The sequence below is a fragment of the Suricata suricatta genome, chromosome 2 (assembly GCF_006229205.1).
Source record: "Suricata suricatta isolate VVHF042 chromosome 2, meerkat_22Aug2017_6uvM2_HiC, whole genome shotgun sequence".
NCBI lineage: Eukaryota > Metazoa > Chordata > Mammalia > Carnivora > Herpestidae > Suricata > Suricata suricatta.
In genome coordinates, this window is record NC_043701.1 from 167,558,650 (window position 1) to 167,576,713 (window position 18,064).

General features: G+C 40.1%; 2 protein-coding genes across 2 annotated transcripts in view; one reads left to right on the top strand and one right to left on the bottom strand.

Annotated features, from left to right (window-relative positions):
• Window positions 1-948: 948 nt before the first annotated feature.
• Window positions 949-8,942, bottom strand: LOC115285879 (basic salivary proline-rich protein 1-like). The gene is made up of 2 exons (XM_029932568.1): window positions 8,431-8,942; window positions 949-1,295 (listed from the first exon to the last, which is right to left on the bottom strand). The coding sequence occupies exons 1-2, from the start codon at window positions 8,800-8,802 to the stop codon at window positions 1,230-1,232; spliced, it is 438 nt and encodes a 145-aa protein (XP_029788428.1). The 5' UTR covers window positions 8,803-8,942; the 3' UTR covers window positions 949-1,229.
• The window catches only part of SMC3 (structural maintenance of chromosomes 3), a 37,786-nt gene continuing 27,980 nt past the window's right edge, over window positions 8,259-18,064 (top strand). The window contains exons 1-3 of the mRNA XM_029932567.1: window positions 8,259-8,406; window positions 9,403-9,478; window positions 16,589-16,627. Coding sequence (XP_029788427.1) covers window positions 8,392-8,406; window positions 9,403-9,478; window positions 16,589-16,627 — 130 coding nt within the window. The 5' untranslated portion in view covers window positions 8,259-8,391. The remainder of the gene's footprint in view (window positions 8,407-9,402; window positions 9,479-16,588; window positions 16,628-18,064) is intronic.

Consider the following 18,064-nt stretch of genomic DNA (forward strand, 5'->3'; position numbering starts at 1 on the left):
CTATACATGTTGTTCATTCAGTGTACATATTTTATATGATTAGTATACAGAATTGCTATTGCACTCATAACTTTTTGTTATTATGCAGTCATAACTAAACAGAAAATTATAAGTAAACTATGGGGTTTCACTGCTTCAAATAAAAAGTGTATAGGGGCACTTGGGTGGCTCAGTCAGTTAAGCATCCGGCTTTGGCTCAGATCATGATCTCACGATTCGTGGGTTTGAGCCCCGCATCAGGCTCTGTGCTAACAGCCAGTTCAGAGCCTGGAGCCTGCTTTGGATTCTGTGTCTCCCTTCTCTTTGACCCTCCCCTCCTTGAGCTCTCTCTGTCTCTCAAAAATAAATAAAAAAAAAATTTTTTAAGTGTATCAATATTATGGATTTTTAATGGAGAAATGCACTTGCTTCTGACTTGTTAGCCCATCTAATCCAGGCAGAATGGAATATGATGCTACTTGCAAGGTACAGTGACTGCCAAAACTGCTTTTATGTTTTGTTTAGTAAGAGCATTAGTGGAGAAACCGGACTCAGAGGTTTGTTGATGGGAAGAGAAGAAGAAATTTTAAAGCAATTTCACAAAGCACAAGATTTTCGTCTTTCACTTTTATCCAGAATGAAGCAATTGATTCTGATGTTCAAAATCCATCTTCACTTCTCTATCCATTGCCAGTTCCACCAATTTACCCTGTAAAGTTCCAGAGCTGACCCTTGGACAACATGGGGGTTGGGGACACTGTACTCCCACAGTGTTGAAATCCACGTATAACTTTTGGCTTTCACAAAAACTTAACTATTAATAGCCTGTGGTAGACCAGAAGTCTTACTGGTAACATAAACAGTCTGTTAACATATATTTTCTATGTTATATGTCTTGTGTACTGTGTTATTACAATGAAATAAGCTAGAGAAAAAAATGTCAGTAAGAAAATCGTAAGGAAGACAAAATACATTTACAGCACTCTCTTTATTGAGTGCTGTGGACCTGCACAGTTTAAATCCGTATTGTTCAAGGGCCAATTGTACAGTTAAATCAAATTACCTTTCAGTGAAAACAATGGTCTCAGGATCTGTGAATTTCCCATGCATAGATCTTCTTTTGACGGACATAAAATTTAAACAATTTTGTCAAATCTGTAAGTCATTAGGCGATACCATTTTACAGATGTGCAACGTCAAGATCATCACCTACTTTTCTGGTCATTGCTGTTAAGTGATGGAGCATGCTATCACAGTCTACGGAAACTCTGTTCTTCCCAGCTGCCAACTTTCATTTTTTCACTCTTTGATCTTACCTGCAATCGAAAATCATATTGTATTCTTTCCGTGATTAGAAGTGGTAATATCATCAAAAACACCCCCCAAACATCACACAAATAAACAAGTCTGTTGTTCAAACCACATTTTCAAAATTTAAAAAGGTGGGAGTTTTTTACTTTCTAGAAACACTAAAAGTTTTTTTCGGATTCAAACTTTCCTGATAGAACTTTCATCTCAGTGTGCAACCACGGCTGTTGAGGGTCCGTTTCCATGTTATCACATAATAAAGAGAATAATCTCAAATTTAGTACATTAGCTCTTGCATAATTCATAATTTTTTATTATGAGCTAGACACTGTAATTCAGCTGAGATGTTTTCATCACAAAACTTTCTTGATGAACGAAGCAGCATGTTGATTTACATTCTGATGTGAGCTCTTTAATTTGGGTAATAATTTCGGGATGTTTTTCGGTCGATGCAGCTGCACCATTAGCATAGATTCCTACACCAAGCTTAAACTCAAACCACATTCACTAACAACGTAATTCTTCATCCCTTTCTACAGCTCAGAGCTCGTTGTGTTTGTCATCAATGAAACTAAAAAAATTTTTCCTCATATCGCCACCATGTTCAAATTGCATATACAGCAAATTAATTGTCATGTTAACAGTTATGGGTGCATTCAACAGCTTGCAATGAAAAACACTTTACTGGCTGAATTTCTTTTGTAAGTTAATCTGCCATGTCATTAGCTAGTTGATGAATTTGTCTAGTTATGAAAAAATGGTATTTGATGTTGGGAGGAGCATTGGGTGTTGTTTGGAGGCCAATTTAACAATAAATTATATTAAAATGATATTTGAATTACCTTCTTTGCCACAGATTCAGGCATAATTTCCAAGATCTTTACTATAGTCTTCACTAATGTCTGTTTTTTTTTAATTTTAGCATCTGAAAATGCTACTTTGTAAGACACAAATTTCCAGTGTTTATATATGAAATATTGAACCTCTGTTTCTAGAATTTTTTTAATTCAATGGTCTTTCTTTCAAAGTGTTCTTTTTAAAAAATTTTTTTTAAATGTTTTATTAATTTTTGATACAGGAGAGACAGAGCATGAGAGGGGGAGGGTCAGGGAGAGAAGGAGACACAGAACTGGAAGCAGGCTCCAGGCTCTGAGCTAGCCGTCAGCACAGAGCCTGATGCGGGGCTCGAACCCACGAATGTGAGATCTGACCTGAGCCGAAGTCAGAGGCTTAACCGACTGAGCCACCCAGGCGCCCCTCAAAGTGTTCTTAAGGTTTTGATCTTACTTCTTCTGTTTTCTATGTAAATGCTACCTAAGTTTGATGACTTTGTGAGCTTTATCAGCTAGTACATCTCTGCAAATAACACACTACAGTGTTAGTACTTTAGTATCACTTGTGGCTATAAAACTGAGCTCAAGGGGTGCCTGGGTGGCTTAGGTCATGATCTCATGGTTCATAGGTTCGAGCCCCGCATCGGGCTCTGTGCGGACAGCTCCAAGCCTAGAGCCTGCTTCAGATTCTGTCTCCCTGTCTCTTTGCCCCTTCCCTACTTGCACTCTGTCTGTTTGTCTCTCTCTCAAAAATAAATAAACATTAAAAAACTTAAAAAAAAAACTGAGCTCAAAACATGAGGAATCCTACTTCCAAGTAAAAGTAGTACAAATTTTTTTGGTTTTAATTTCTTCAGAACCACTTTCATTAGTCATCATTTGTTTTATTATTGCTGCTACTTGTCTGGTAGGAAAAGTATGTTCCTTCTTTCTTTTAAAAAATTTTTTTTAAAGTTTTTTTTATTTTGACAGAAGCAGAGACAGAGCGAGTTGGAGAGGGGCAGAGAGAGAGCGAGAGGCAGAATCCCAAGCAGATTCCACACAGTCAACCACAGAGCTCGATGATGCAGAAGGCTTGAACCCACAAAACCTTGAGACCATGACCTGAGCTGAAACCAAGAGTCAGATGCGTAACAGACTAAGCCACCCAGGTGCCCCTAATCCATCCTCATTTTAAAAAATCCTTTTCTCTTTTTACTCTTCAACTTGTGTATTTTCCATTACCCTGTCTTCCAGATTGCTGATATGTTCTTCTGCATCCTCTGATCCACTGTTGATTCCCTCTTAATTTCTGTTATTGTATTCTTCAACTCTGGTTCTTTTTAATATTTCCTATCTCTTTATTGAAGCTCTTACTGAATTCTTCCACTCTTTTCTCCAGCCCAGTGAATATTTTTACAATCATTACTTTAAATTCTTTTGACATACTGCTTATCTCTGTTTAATTCTTATATTGAAGTTTTTCTCCTAAAAACAAGATTAAGAGTCACGTGCTATATCCACTGAACCAGCTAGGTACCCTGGTGATTTTTTTAGTATATGAGAAAGTGCTAAACCTCACTCACAGATTTGGAGAAAATACTTTGTCCATTTTTAAACTTGTCTTATTGTTGAATTATAAAAGTTTTTATATATTCTGGACACTTGACCTTTAGATCAGATATATGATTGCATATATAAAATGCAATTTAAAAATGTTAAAATATAATTTTTCATATTTCAAATTGGCAAAGAGAAACAATTTGGGAATACTCTGTTGGAGATTTGTGAAATCATTAACTTAACAAATTATTACTGTTCACCTATGACAAGTCTATGCTGGACACTGAGTCACCAGCGGTTGACAAACAAAAATTCCTTTTTTCCAGAAACATACATTCCAGTGTAAGAACAGAGGTATACAATAAATGAAAATGAACAAGAGGAGGGACAGAGAGAGAGAAAGAATGTCAGGAAGTGCTCTAAGAAAAATAAAGGAGTAAAAAATATAGTAAGTGACTAAGGGGTAATGTTATTTTAGATAAAGTGGTCAAAGGAGAACTTCCTGAAAAGTTGACGATTGAGCAAAGGCCTAAATGAGATGAGCGGAGAGTTTTGGGGATTTCTGATTGACGTGTTTTCCAAGCAGTGTGAAGCAGTCACATGACTCCCTTCATAGATACCACTTATCAAATATGGACCAAAAATTAGGCAGTGATTTATTAAATATGACCCCAAAACCACCAGCAACAAGAAAAAATAGATAAATCAGATGACCTTAAAATGTAGAACTTGTGTACTTCAAAGAAGATTATCAAGAAAGTAAAAAGACAACCCAAAGAAATAGACAGTATTTGCGAATCATATATCTGATCTAAAGGTCAAGTGTCCAGAATATATAAAAAGTTTTATAATTCAACAATAAGACAAGTTTAAAAATGAACAAAGTATTTTCTCCAAATGAAATAAATTAAAATGAAAGGGGGCCCTGGGTTGGTTAAGTGTCTGACTCTGGATTTGAGCTCAGGTCATGATCTCTTATTTTGTCAGATAGAGCCCTGCGTTGGGCAAGTGCAGAACCTTCTTAGAATTCTTTCTCTCTCTCTCTCTCTACTCCTCCCCAGCTTGTTCTCTCTCTCTCTCTCTTCCTCTCTCTCTCAAAATAAATAAACTTAAAAAAATAAATAACATGAAAGACACAAAAAGATGCTCAATATCATTAGTCATTAGGGAAATGAAAATCAAAACCACAACGAGATACCACTTCACACCTACTAGGATGGCTAAAGTAAGAAAGACAACAATAGCAAGCTTTGCTAAGGAGAACTGGAACTTTCACATTGCTGATATGAATATAAAATGGTTCAACCCCTTTGGCTATCAGCTTGGCATTTCCTTAAAAAGCTAAATAGAGAGTTAACATATGACCCAGCTCTTCCACACCTAGGGATATACTCAGGAGAACTGGAAACATATCCACACAAAAGCTTGAACATGAATGCTCATAGCAGCTTTATTCCCAATAGCCAGAAAGTGGAAACAACCCACATGTCCCTCAGCTGATGAATGGACAAACAGGATGTGATCTACCTGTACAATGGAATACTATTCAACCATAAGAGGGAACGTAGCCTGCACCATTACTATATGCTACAGGCTAGAACATGGATGCACCTTGAAAACATTATGCTAAATGAAAGAAGCCAGACACAAAAGGTCACATATTTTATGATTCCATTTATACGGAATATGAAGGTTGTGGGGATTTGGTGCAACTATAGAAACAGCCTACAGAGCTGTACCAAGGCTTATTCAGGAAGTTATTTTTCCACTGATTAGGTTTTTCATAACAGTTCAATTTCCCCAGTGTGACTGATTCTATGGAGGGACAGTGACTCTACCTCTTCTTTTTTTATTTTTTTATTTTATTTTTTTTATGGGCAAGGGCATGATGGACAATTAAGAGATACAAGGCAGTGTTGAGGCTGCATTGAGAGGGTTGCTTATGGAGGTAGAGTGATTCCTTTAAAAAAAATTTTTTTAATGCTTATTCTTTTTTTCTTAAATAGTTTATTGTCAAATTGGTTTCCATATAACATCCAGTGCTCTTCCCCACAAGTGCCCTCCTCCATTACCACCACCTTCCTTCCCCTTCCCCCTCCCCCTTCAACCCTCAGTTCATTTTCAGTATTCAATAGTCTCTCAGGTTTTGAGTCCCTCTCTTTCCAACTCTCTTTCCCCATTCCCCTCCCCATGGTCCTCCATTAGGTTTCTCCTGTTAGACCTATAAGTGCAAACATATGACTTACTTCACTTAGCATGACACTCTCGAGGTCCATCCACTTTGCTACAAATGGCCAGATTTCATTCTTTCCTCATTGCCATGTAATACTCCATTGTATATATATACCACATCTTCTTAATCCATTCATCAGGTGATGGACATTTAGGCTCTTTCTTTTTAATTTTTTTAAAGTATTTATTCTTGAGAGGGGGGAGGGTCACAGAGAGGGAGTCACAGAATCTGAAGTAGGCTCCAGGCTCTGAGCTGTCAGCACAGAGCCTGACATGGGGCTCGAACTCACAAACCGCAAGACCATGACTGAGCCGAAGTAGGATGCTTAACTGACAGAGCCACCCAGGTGCCCCTGACCGTACCTTTTCTAAGGTGTAAGAGTTTGGTCTTCAAAGAGTTTGGATTCTCACTTTCCCTCTCTCTGCCCCTCCCTCCTAATGCTCTGTGCAAGCCCACTCTCCCAAAATAAATAAAACTTAAAAGGAATGAATATGAACTGAGTGATAATGAGATATCTCCTTCTTAACCACTGGACTGGGAGGTACCCTAGAAAATCTACTTAGCCTAAGAATGAAGATAGATTGGGTACATATTAAAGAAGAATCTTTTTCAAGAGATGGGGAGGAGTAATTTAGAGAAGATAAAATCAGTCTGTAATCCTTTCCTGGGATGGTAAGATTGTGAACTGAAAATAGCTTAGAGATAAACTTTTATTTTGGAATGTCTTAACAATAGAGGGGTATAAAGAGCAGAATGAGAAACTATGATATCTGGGGTCTTAGCAGGTGGTACCTTGGCCCTTGCCCTGTACTTCACCTTCATTGTCCTTAGAGTCTTTACTGCTTCAGATACTGTACACAAGGTTGAATTTTTGTGAGAAAGTCTACGGCCTCAGAATTCTTTGAAATATGGTCAGAAGTCTGGGCACAGCATAACTGGGTCTCTCCTCAGGTCTCATTAAGCTAAAATCAAGATGTCAGTAAGGTCCTAATTTCTGTTTAGCCTAAGGGGCATCCATCTCTATAATTTGGGCAAATAGATTTCATGCATCCTGTTTTTAATTCTAAACATAAAGGGATTTTTATTCTCATTTTATAGAAGTAGAGGCCTCAAACGTTCACTATTTATACGCCTATAATCCCACAGCTAGAAATCAACAGGGTAGAGACACTAATCCCAGAGGCGTGTTTACGAGTTTTGGGTTTTTTGGGGGGCGCCTGGGTGACTCAGTAAATGTCCGACTTCGGCTCAGAGTTCCATTCCAGCCCCGCATCGGGCTCTGTACTAACAGCTCCGAGCCTGGTGCCTGCTTCGGATTCGGTCTCCCTCTCTCTCTGGCCTCCCCCGTTCGCACTCTGTCTCTGTCACTCAAGAATAAATACATGTTTAAAAAAAATTTTTAAAGAGTTTTGGGGTTTTTTGTTTGTTCGTTACACCAAGAGCTGGATAGGATTCAACTTTGCCATCACCAAGGGATACTGACGAGGATGAAGGTAGCGGGCTATTCAGAGCAGTTCAAATCTAGAAATAATTAGGGCTGGAACGGCTCATGGCAGCGGAGGGGAAGCAAGGATCTACCGACTTAAGTGGCAGGTAATTTTACAGTGGCCCAGAGATCCAATTTCTAACGTTTTTCCACTAAGACTGATTAGATTAGAATCATCTAGGGTGCTACTAGCATCTCTTTAAAAAAGAGCTTTTAATTTTAAATAAATCATTTTTTGCAATTGTCCAAGTCGGCCTAGATTTACAGCAAATGGCATAGTAAAAGCTCCAGGGTTATTAATGATCACATTATTAAAACAAATTGTGCGTCAAGTTCCTTCTGGGCTGTCCTACGAGTGTGCGGTCGGGAGCCAGGAGGTGCCGTTCTAAATTTACACAAGTTCCCACGGCTTAGAGAGAATAATAGAGCAATGGGGATTCGGACTGCAAAACCTTGGACGCCAGTCCAGGACCCTTGCACGCCACCAGCCCAGGACCCTTGCGGGCAGAGAAGGTTGTACCCGTTTAAACAGCCCGAGACCACGTGGCCACCGGCAAGCTCCCCTATTGGCCTTCCGACTCTAACACTTGGCTTTGGCGCCGAACCTTTCCCCCCATGCGGGCACAACCATTGTCTACCCGCTCGGAGGGAATCTGGACCAATGTCACGGTCAAGTCTTTTTCGAATAAATATTCAGACTAATCCTCAGGAACTTTTCAGCTAAAAATTTAACAATCAAATGAAATCCACTTAAGGTAGCCTTCGAAGGCTCCTTTTGCCAAAAGGAAAGAGAAGACGGGACCCCGGCTCCCCCTACGCTCTGTGGGGACCGCGAGAATGGTTCCGTCCGAGGCGCGGACTCCGCCTCCGCGGGCGCCGCCATTTTGTTTGGCTGGACGGGAGCAAGCGCGCTTTGGGGGGAGGGGTCTCGTAGGCGCCTCACTGGACCCCGGGGCAGCGCTGTCGCTTCTCGGTGGGGAGGCCTTCTCCCCGGCGAGGGGCGCGGAATCATGTACATAAAACAGGTGAGCCCCGTGCGTCTCGCTCACCTCCTCCGGGGCCCGTGAGGACAGCTCCTTCAGCCGGGGGTGTCTCTGCTCGACTGGTGGCATCCCGCCTCCCGGCCGGGTGGACCCCGAGACGAGGGCTGCGGGGGAGGGGAGAGGCCCCGCCCCGCCAGCGCGGGGCGGCGGAGAATTGGGGCGCGGGCCGCCCCGCAGGGCGCCCGTCTGAGGGAGGCAGGCTCTCCGGGAGCTTTGGAGGGAGCGGGCCTCCCCCGCCGGCCGGGTGCGGGTTGGGGGGCGGCCGCGGTGTTGTCCTGCTGGGGCCCTTTGCTCGGGGTGTGGGGAGAGGTGGTCTCCCGGGCCCCTGGGCGTCCCTGGCGGGGGGGGGGGGGGGGGCTCCGGTTGGTGTGTCAGCATCGCCCGGGGTCTTTGGCCCCCCGAATTCCAGACATGAAGGGGACCCCTCCTCCCTGCAGAGTACGTCGCGCCCCCTCGTTCATTTGTGTACTTCTGTCAAAATGGGCTTCCCGCGCGCCAGAGTTCACCCCAAACATGACCCGGCTCGCACTCTTAGCAAAGTTCCTCTGTTGGATGTGTTGGACTCTGAGCACCCCTCTCGTGGAACGGCTGTTCCTTCTGGCGGGTCAGCGTGTCCGAGGGATGCGCCCACTGCTCCTGGAGGCAGGAAAGCTGGGGGCCGGCCTGCCTGACACACTGTCCCCCCCGTTAGCACTGTGATGGTTAGCGTTCCAACGAACCTTACGCCGTGGACTTGGTTTTGAGAGTTCTTGGACTGGTGACTGTAACACCTGCAGTGGTTCCGGCAAACGGACTGTTTTTTAGAGGATTTTGTAATCCCCACTTTCCAAGGTGAATTTTCCTTCTATGAAACGGAGAGTTCTCTGTCTTGCATTCCAGGAGACACCAGAGAGAGAGGAGCCAAGGGAAAATGTTAGTTCGGGAGTTTCTTCTTGTCATGTGTGTTCTCTGAAAAGTGTCTTTTTGTTTATTTATTAGGTTATCATCCAGGGTTTTCGGAGTTACAGAGATCAAACAATTGTAGATCCCTTCAGTTCAAAACATAATGTTATTGGTAAGTGTTCATGGTTTACAAGGTCAGATTCCTATGTATAGAGCCATTTAAATTCTGTCTCTATCTAGGCTTGAGATGGGAATTGGCTTTGAGTTTTCCATGAATTTATACTTATTTGTCTTTAAAAAAATTTTTTTTAACGTTTTTTAATTTATTTTTGAGAGAAGAGAGACTGCATGAGCAGGGGAGGGTCAGAGACAGAGGGAGACACAGAATCGGAAGCAGTCTCCAGGCTCTGAGCTGTCAGCACAGAGCCCCACACGGGTCTTGAACCCACAAACCCCGAGATCATGACCTGAGCTGAAGTTGGTTGCTTAACCGACTGAGACACCCAGGCACCCCGATACATATTTTTTCTATATGAAATAACTTATGTATTTTATCCGCACTGATGAATTGCTTACTTCATACATTTAAAATGTTTGCATAAGTTACTCATTTTTATTTGGGTAGCCTGGTTGGTGCCTGTGAGAGTGTATTTTAATAGCTTTATGTTTAGAGCGAATGACACTAAAGTTAGCATTTCAGCTATATTGTTCTTGATATGTCGTTTCCTGGTTAAAATGCCCACTGTTGCCTAATTTCAGGGATGACCATTCTTTATTCACAAATTAGATTATTCTCAGATTTTTTTTTTCCTGTCATAATATTTAAGGCTCAGCCACACAGCTTGGTGGGCAGAACATGAACTTTGGAGCATAACACAGTGGGTTTCACATCCTAGTTCTGACCCATAACTGTTTTTCAAACTTGACTCCTTGGGGGACTTTAGTTTTCTGATTTGTAAAGAAGAGCTAACGTTACCTATCTTATAGGGGCTATTGGGAAAATTAAACGAGAAAGTATATGTATGAGGATAAAGGGCTAAAATGATTGTCTTGCAGTACAGTATTTAGTCTAAAGACTCTTCAGATGATAGTGTCCATTTTTTCTGATAGCTAACAGAAGTGTTTTCTGGCATTGTGCTGGATTTTTAAAGACTAGATCAAACTGTGTTATAAATAGACTTCTGTTATACATTGTCTTCCTTGGGGGTATGTTGGTATATCAGACTGCTGAGTCCACCATAAAATACAGACTGGGTAGCTTAAGGAACAGGAATTTATTTTCTCACTCTTGTTGTAACTCAAGCCCATGGTTTGGGTTCCAGCATAGTCACTTTCTGGAAGTCACCATCTTTATTATCAGGCTCATGTGACTTTTTGATTCTCTCTCCCTCTTCATCTTTAGAGCACAGATTCTACTATGAAGGCCCCACCCTCACAGCCTCATTAGTCCTAATTACCTCCTGAAGGCCCTCATCTCTGGATATCATCACATTTGGTGTTAGGGTCTCAACATAAGAATGAGAGGGTGACAGAGTTCATTTTGTAACACAGGGTAAGGTGAGATACAGAGATCAGTAACAGGCGAACACTAAATGCTGATGTTCCCAGAGGATCTACTTTATTTTGAAGTAAATCATAAATTTTAAAAATTGAGGGCAAGAGTGCCAACTATACTTTGAAATAGAATTTAAAAATTGACACAAGTAAAAAACCTGCCCTGAGAGTATATCAGTTGTAGCCTTGTAGTTGGGAATAAAGAAAACACTTTGGGGACACCTGGGTGGCTCAGTCAGCATCTGACTCTTAGTTTTGGCTCAGGTCAAGATCTCATGGTTGGAAAGTTCAAGCCCCGCATTGGGCTCTGTGCTAATGGTGCAGAGCCTGCTTGAGATCCTCCCTCCCCATCTCTCTCTGTCCCTCTCCCACCTGTGCATCTGTGCACATGCTCTCTCAAAATAAACATAAAAAAAATACAAAAGTTTTTTCCCTCTGCTGTACCTATTGAATAATTTAATTGTGCCACAAGGATAGCTTGACTGTTCTGGTATTTTACTGATATTTTGATTACAAGTGCCTTCTGATTTTCATCAATCAGATAATCTTTGGAAACAGAAAAATTAATTATTAGATAGAAGTTATTTAAAAATTATATATTTATTAAGATATAATTGCTAGATTTATAGTACAGGCTAAAAGTGGATGAGTCATCTTAATTATATCAATGGTATAATTTTATAAATTAGCTGTAAAATGACTTCTATTACCTATGATGATTAGATTGTAGAATCTGTCAAGTGTTTTTTTAAGCTCTAATGACTGCTGTTTTACTACTTTGTTTACATTAGGATTGTTAATAGTTAGTTACAAAATAAATTGTCTTTTTTCTTTTGTTTTAAGAAGCCTAGTAAGATTTTACTTCTTAAACATGTTTTTTTTTTAAGGTTTTTAAACTTTTTTTTTTTAATTTATTATTTTTTGAGAGACAGAGGGAGAGCACCTGCACTTGAACAGGGTTTGGGGCAGACAGGGAGAGGGAAGATGCCAAGCAGGCTCCTCTCTGTCAGTGCAGAGCCCAGCTCGGAGCTCTGTCCCAGGAACTGTGAGATCATGCCCTGAACTCAAGAGTTGGATACTTAACCAAGTGAGCCACCCAGGCGCCCCACTGCTTAAACATGTTTTAAAAGCAGGAAAGACCCAAAGTAGTATAGTGTAAGATTAGCATTAAAAATATCCTGTGAAAGTGTACTACTTTGATTAATGATTTTCACCCTTAAAGATTTGAAGGCAAATATATCTTCTGGTGATGTTTGATATTTTAATCTCTTGTTTGAACAGTTGAATGATATTTGAATGTACCAAATATATACTTTTAAGGTTACTTTTTCTCTAGCTTTTGAACAAAAGAAATATGTTAATTGTAGAACATTATGGAAGAGTTTAAAAGCTAAAAGGATAACACTAAACTGTACCCCTGCTCAGTGATAGCCATTCTTAATTTTAACAACCTATACTTGTATTAGTTCTGGTTTCCTGGAAAACAGAGTCCAAGGCCCACTCAGCAACTAATAAGACTTTAATGGGAAGGTTCAGTCTGAGGGCAAGAGTAAGTTGGGAAGCTGGTCATAGCTTTATAAAGAAGGTTCAGCTGGTTTGTGGTCATATTGGATAACTTCCAGACAGACTTTTGAACCCACCACGCCTGGGAAAGATTAGATTGGAAGGGGATGGAGAGAGTTTTGTCTGCTTGTTCCTGTTCTCTGATTGGTCAGAGTTTACCACACAGGGCATTAATTCCTCCATGCTTTTGGATTGTGTTGCTCTGGGGATTAGCCCCCTAAAGTAGTCAGGGAACTATGTAGCATCCTTTGGGTTTTCACAGGTCTGACTTGAGTGCACACCCAGGGTAGGCTGGAACAGCCCAAGGTGATGGAATACCGAGCCTCTGCGTTGACAGGCAGCCAGGGTGGGTTGGGGCAGGTGACTCTGGGGCACATATAAACTGGATCTACCCCCATAGCCCTCCAGTCTTACTGTACAACCACCTAAATAAGCCTTTTTTTTTTTAAGTTTATTTTGAGGGAGAGCACAAGTGGGGAAGGGGCAGAGAGGGAAGGAGGGAGAGAGAAAAGCCTAAGCAGGCCAAGTTGACAGCACAGAGCCCGAGATGGGGCTTATTCCCATGAACAGTGAGATCATGACCTGAGCCAAAATCAAGAATTGAGTCCTTAACCGACTGAGCCAACTAGGCTCTCCCTAAGCATTATTTTTTATTTTGTAATTTTTAAAATGTTTTTTTTTTATTATTCTTGAAAGACAGCATGAGCGGGGAGGGGCAGAGAGAGACACAGAATCTGAAGCAGTCTCCAGGCTCTGAGCTATCAGCACAGAGCCCAATGCAGAGCTAGAACTGACTGACTATGAGATGATAACCTGAGCCCAAGTCAGATGTTAAACCAGCTGAGCCACTCAGGTGCTCCTATTTAATTTTTAAAATGTTTTGGGGTGCCTGCGTGGCTCAGTCGATTAAGCCTCCGACTTCCGCTCAGGTCATGGTCTCATGTTCATGGGTTCCAGCCCTGCATTGGCCTCTGGGCTGACAGCTCAGAGCCTGGAGCCTGCTTTGGATTCTGTGTCTCCCTCTATTTCTCTCTGTCCCTTTTCCTCTCATGCTCTGTCTCTCCCTGTCTCAAAAACAAGTAAAACATTTTAAAAAAATGTTTTATTTATTTTTGAGAGAGAGTGCACAGAAGATCCAGGAGGGGCGAAGAGAGAGGGAGACTGAGGATGCAAAGTAGGCTCTGCGCTGGCAACAGAGAGCCTGGGGGCTGGAACCCCTGAATTAAACTGTGAGATCCTGACCTGAGCTGAAGTTGGACACTCAACCAACTGAGCTACCCAGGCGCCCCACAATAAGCCTTTTAAAATAAAAGTGGGCTTGTAGTGTAATCTTTTGATAATCTATTTTTTTCTACTTAAGTCATGAATATCTTTCCTTATTAAATATTCAATATCCTTGAAATTGCTTTATAGTATTCAACTGTATGGGTAGGAGTAATTAAAGGGAAATTTAAAATTTTAAGTTATTTATGAGTAGATTATGGTTTTAACTATATATAATTCTTTTAATGCTAAATTCTTTTTAAACTTTTTAGAGATAATTTCAAATTTACAGGAAAGTTATATAATAGGAACAGTACAAAGACTATTCTGATCTCCTTTACCCAAATCTACCTGTTAACTTTTTCCTCACTTGCTTTATCATTTGTATTCACTCTCACTTCTTTTTCTTAAATTATGTAGGTTGTTGTCCTTTACCGTTGACTCCAACATATGCTTTCTAAGAATAGGGATATTCTCTTACATAATCATAGTAGAGTTTGTCAATTTCAGTAAATTTGACATTAATACAATAATTTTCTGTTCACTTTCCAATTATGATTGACCCCAAAACATTCTTTTTCATATTTTTTCCTCCTCCAGTATAGGGTCTTATTTAGGGTCAGGTATTGCTTTTAGTTGTCATGTCTATTTAGTCTCTTTAATCTGGATCATTTCCATAACCTTTCTTAGTCTTTTGTAGCCTTGTTTTTATTTTTTATTTTTAATTTTTTTTTAAGTTTATTTATTTATGAGAGATAGTGACAGCATGAGTGTGGGAGGGGCAGAGGGAGAGAGAAACACAAGGCTCCAGGCCCTCAGCCGTCAGCACAGAGCCTGCCTGACATGGGCTCAAACTCACAAACCATGATATATCAAGACCTGAGCTGAAGTCATACGCTTAACTGACTGAGCCACCCAGATGCCCCAATTTGGATTATTTAAAAAAAATACCACATAAATGTTATGTTCTTCTGAGTATATTACATCTGGAGGTGAATGATGTCTACTTTTATATACATACATATATATATGTTGGGTTTTTAAAATTTTTTTTTTTACTGATTTTTGAGAGAGAAAGCGAGCATGTGCAAGCAGTGGGATGGGCATAGAGAGCGAGAGAGAGGAGAGAGAGAATCCCAAGCCCCCTCTGAGATTTCAGCCTCACAAACAGCAACATAATGACCTGAGCTTTTGTCAGTAGTTGGACACATAACTGACTGAGCCACCAGGCATCCCTACTTCTTTTTAAGTGATATTACTTTTTATCACATAGTCAAGATGGTATCTAGTTTTTCTACCATACAGTGTTTTTCCCTTGGAACTAATAAATAATATGGGGATGGGAAATACTTTTGGACCATGCAAATATTGTTCCCTTTATCAAAATTTCCCCCTAGGTTTAGCATCCACTGATATTCTTGCCTTTATTCTGATTATTACAAAATGATTCTTTTCCATTCCCAGCATTCCTTTCACATTTACTAGATGGTGTTCGGTGAGCAAGAGTTCTCTTTCTTTCCTTAGCTATTTATTTATCGTTTTATTTTCAGTATGGAGCTGTGGATAATTTTCCCCCTCTAGCACAGATTTATAGTTCATCTAATTATTTTGGTGCTCAAATTGTCCAAGATTAATCCAGCAGAATCAAGCTGGCCTCTGTGTCATATGCCTTTTTTTAAGTTTTATACAGAGAGAACACAGTGTGAATGTGGGAGGGGCAGAGAGAGGGAGAGAGCAAATCCCAAGCAAGCTCTGCACTGTCAGCATGGAGCCCAGCTCAGACCTTGATCCCATGACTCTGGGATCGTGACCTGAGCTGAAATCTTAGGATGCTCAACTGACTGAGCTACCCAAGGTGCCCCTGTATGCCTTTTTAAAAAGCAATTCATAGCTAAGCAGGGTTGGGCCTTGTTAGTACTTGGATGGGAAAAGCAATTCATTACTTTCTGGTGTAACATAAATGATTTTTTTAGGGTTTACTTTTATATTAAGGGTTATAATTTTGGGGCTAATTTGTTCAGGGTATCTTGGTCAAGATGAGAGAGATTGGGATAGTTATTCTTGACTCTTAACAATGAAAATTTTGCTGAACAACAAAATTCAAATGAATTCATTAAATCTGAAATGTTTGATGTCTTACTATAGAATTGTTTCTGAATTCAAGTAGTAAAAAATATGCTTTATGCTTTTCTATACCTTTGTGATTTTATGAGATTATGCATGATGTATAAGGCTGATCAGGAGTACTTTAATATGCAAATAGTTTGAAAATTTTAAATGATTATTTAAGTATTTAAAAATTCCAGCAACATGTGAATCTTTAAGTTGTTAAAAAATAGTCCACTATATACAGTTAAAATAGAATTACTAGTCCAGGCACGCCTGGGTGGCTCAGTACGTTGAACGTCTGACTTCAGGTCAGATCATGATCTCACAGTCAGGGGGTTCAAGCCCTCTGTGGGCCTTTGTGCTGACAGCTCAGAGCTTGGAGCCTGCTTCAGATTCTGTGTCTCCTTCTCTCTGCCCCTCCCCCACGCATGCTCAATCTCTCAAAAATAAATATTAACAAATTTTTAAAAAGCATTACATGTCCATAATAATGGTTGTAAATTATGAAAGCCTAGTAATACATTTGCTTATTTCAAGTATTGTTAGGAAGGAGCAAAAGAATCAACAATGAAGTGTAAATTTGAGAAGAAAAACCATCTGAAGTCTATACAAAAATTGCATTCATTTGGTGATTAAAGCTGTTTTGTTTATGGTTTCCTTTTGTTCACTGTTCTTTTGTATTTAATTTCAGATATTAAGATGTTAAGAGAAATGAACATAAATTTTTTAATACTTAGAGTTTTAATTTTATTGGTTTTTATACAAAGTAACCTGTACTTTTGAAATTTTATAGTGGGCAGAAATGGATCTGGAAAAAGTAACTTTTTTTATGGTAAGTATTGTTTTTTCAATTCTGAATATATTAAGACGTGGGTATCTTCAAGTAGCTTATTTTAAAAATTGGTTTTCTGAGGTTATGTCTGCATGAAACTCGAGAAATAACTTCTTCATAGAGGGTTGCAGTTTAGAGGGTTTAGCGTATAATGATCTGAGTTCTACACTATACCTAGTAATTAATTAGCTGAGAGATTGGGCAGAACAATCTTTCAGGATACTCTGCACTTTAAAAACAATCTTGGGGCACCTGGGTGGCTCAGTCGGTTAAGCCTCCGACTTCGGCTCAGGTCAGATCTCACGCTCGTGGGTTCGAGCCCCGCGTCAGGCTCTGTGCTGACAGCTAGCTCAGAGCCTGGAGCCTGTTTCAGATTCTGTGTCTCCTCTCTCTGACCCTCCCCCTCTCATGCTCTGTCTCTTCTGTATCAAAAATAAATAAAACATTTAAAAAAATTAAAAAAATAAAACAATCTTGACCTGTCTACTTTGATGGGTTATGAGAATCATGAGATAGTACGAATGGAAGTGCTTTTTAAACTTGAATGCAATTTGTAAATACTGTAAATGCATATGTATGAAAGTGTAAATGCAGCAGCATAATTAATATTATTTTGGTAAATGACTCATCTTGTTTCATTACGTATGTATGTATGTATGTATGTATGTAAAAAGTAAGTAAGTAAATAAGTAAGCTTTGTGCCCAACATGGGGCTTGAACTAACAACCCCAAGATCAAGAGTTTCACCCTACTGACTGAGCCAGCCAGGCACTGCTCTGTTTCATCTTTCATTTTATTTTTTCTTAACATTTTTATTTATTTTGAGAGAGAGAGAGAGAGAGAGAGAGAGAGAGAGAGAGAGATCATGAGCAGGGGAGGGGCAGAGAGAAAGGGAAACACAGAATCAAAGCAAGCTCCAGGCTCTGAGCTGCCAGCACAGAGCCCGATGCGGCGCTGGAACCCACGAACTGTGGGATCATGACCTGGGCTGAAGTCAGATACTCAACTGACTGAGCCGTCCAGGCGCCCCTGTTTCATCCTTGAAAAAATGTTTTCTAGGTCATTCTTATGATGGATAGCGGGGTGTAAAAAATTACACTCAACAAAGATTATTGTCTGTTTGAAGGTACTAAATAGCTTTGAAAATTCTGAAGACAAAATTTAAGTATAATGTCTCTTAACAAATCCTTTGGAGAGAGAACACATCTTAACAGGTTTAAGCTATATGAGAAATAGGTTGAAAAAATTTTGAACCTTTTGTTTGAGTAGTGCTTGAAGAAAAAGGGTCAGAGCTTAGTAGGAGCAAAGGTTCTATTCCTCTGTTTTCACAAATCTATAGCCCTTCAGTGGTTGTAATTTGGTGATGATAAGTGAGTGGGATTGGAGTAGAAGTATTTCATAATCTCCAGGAGGATAAAGGCAGTTTGAATCTGTCCC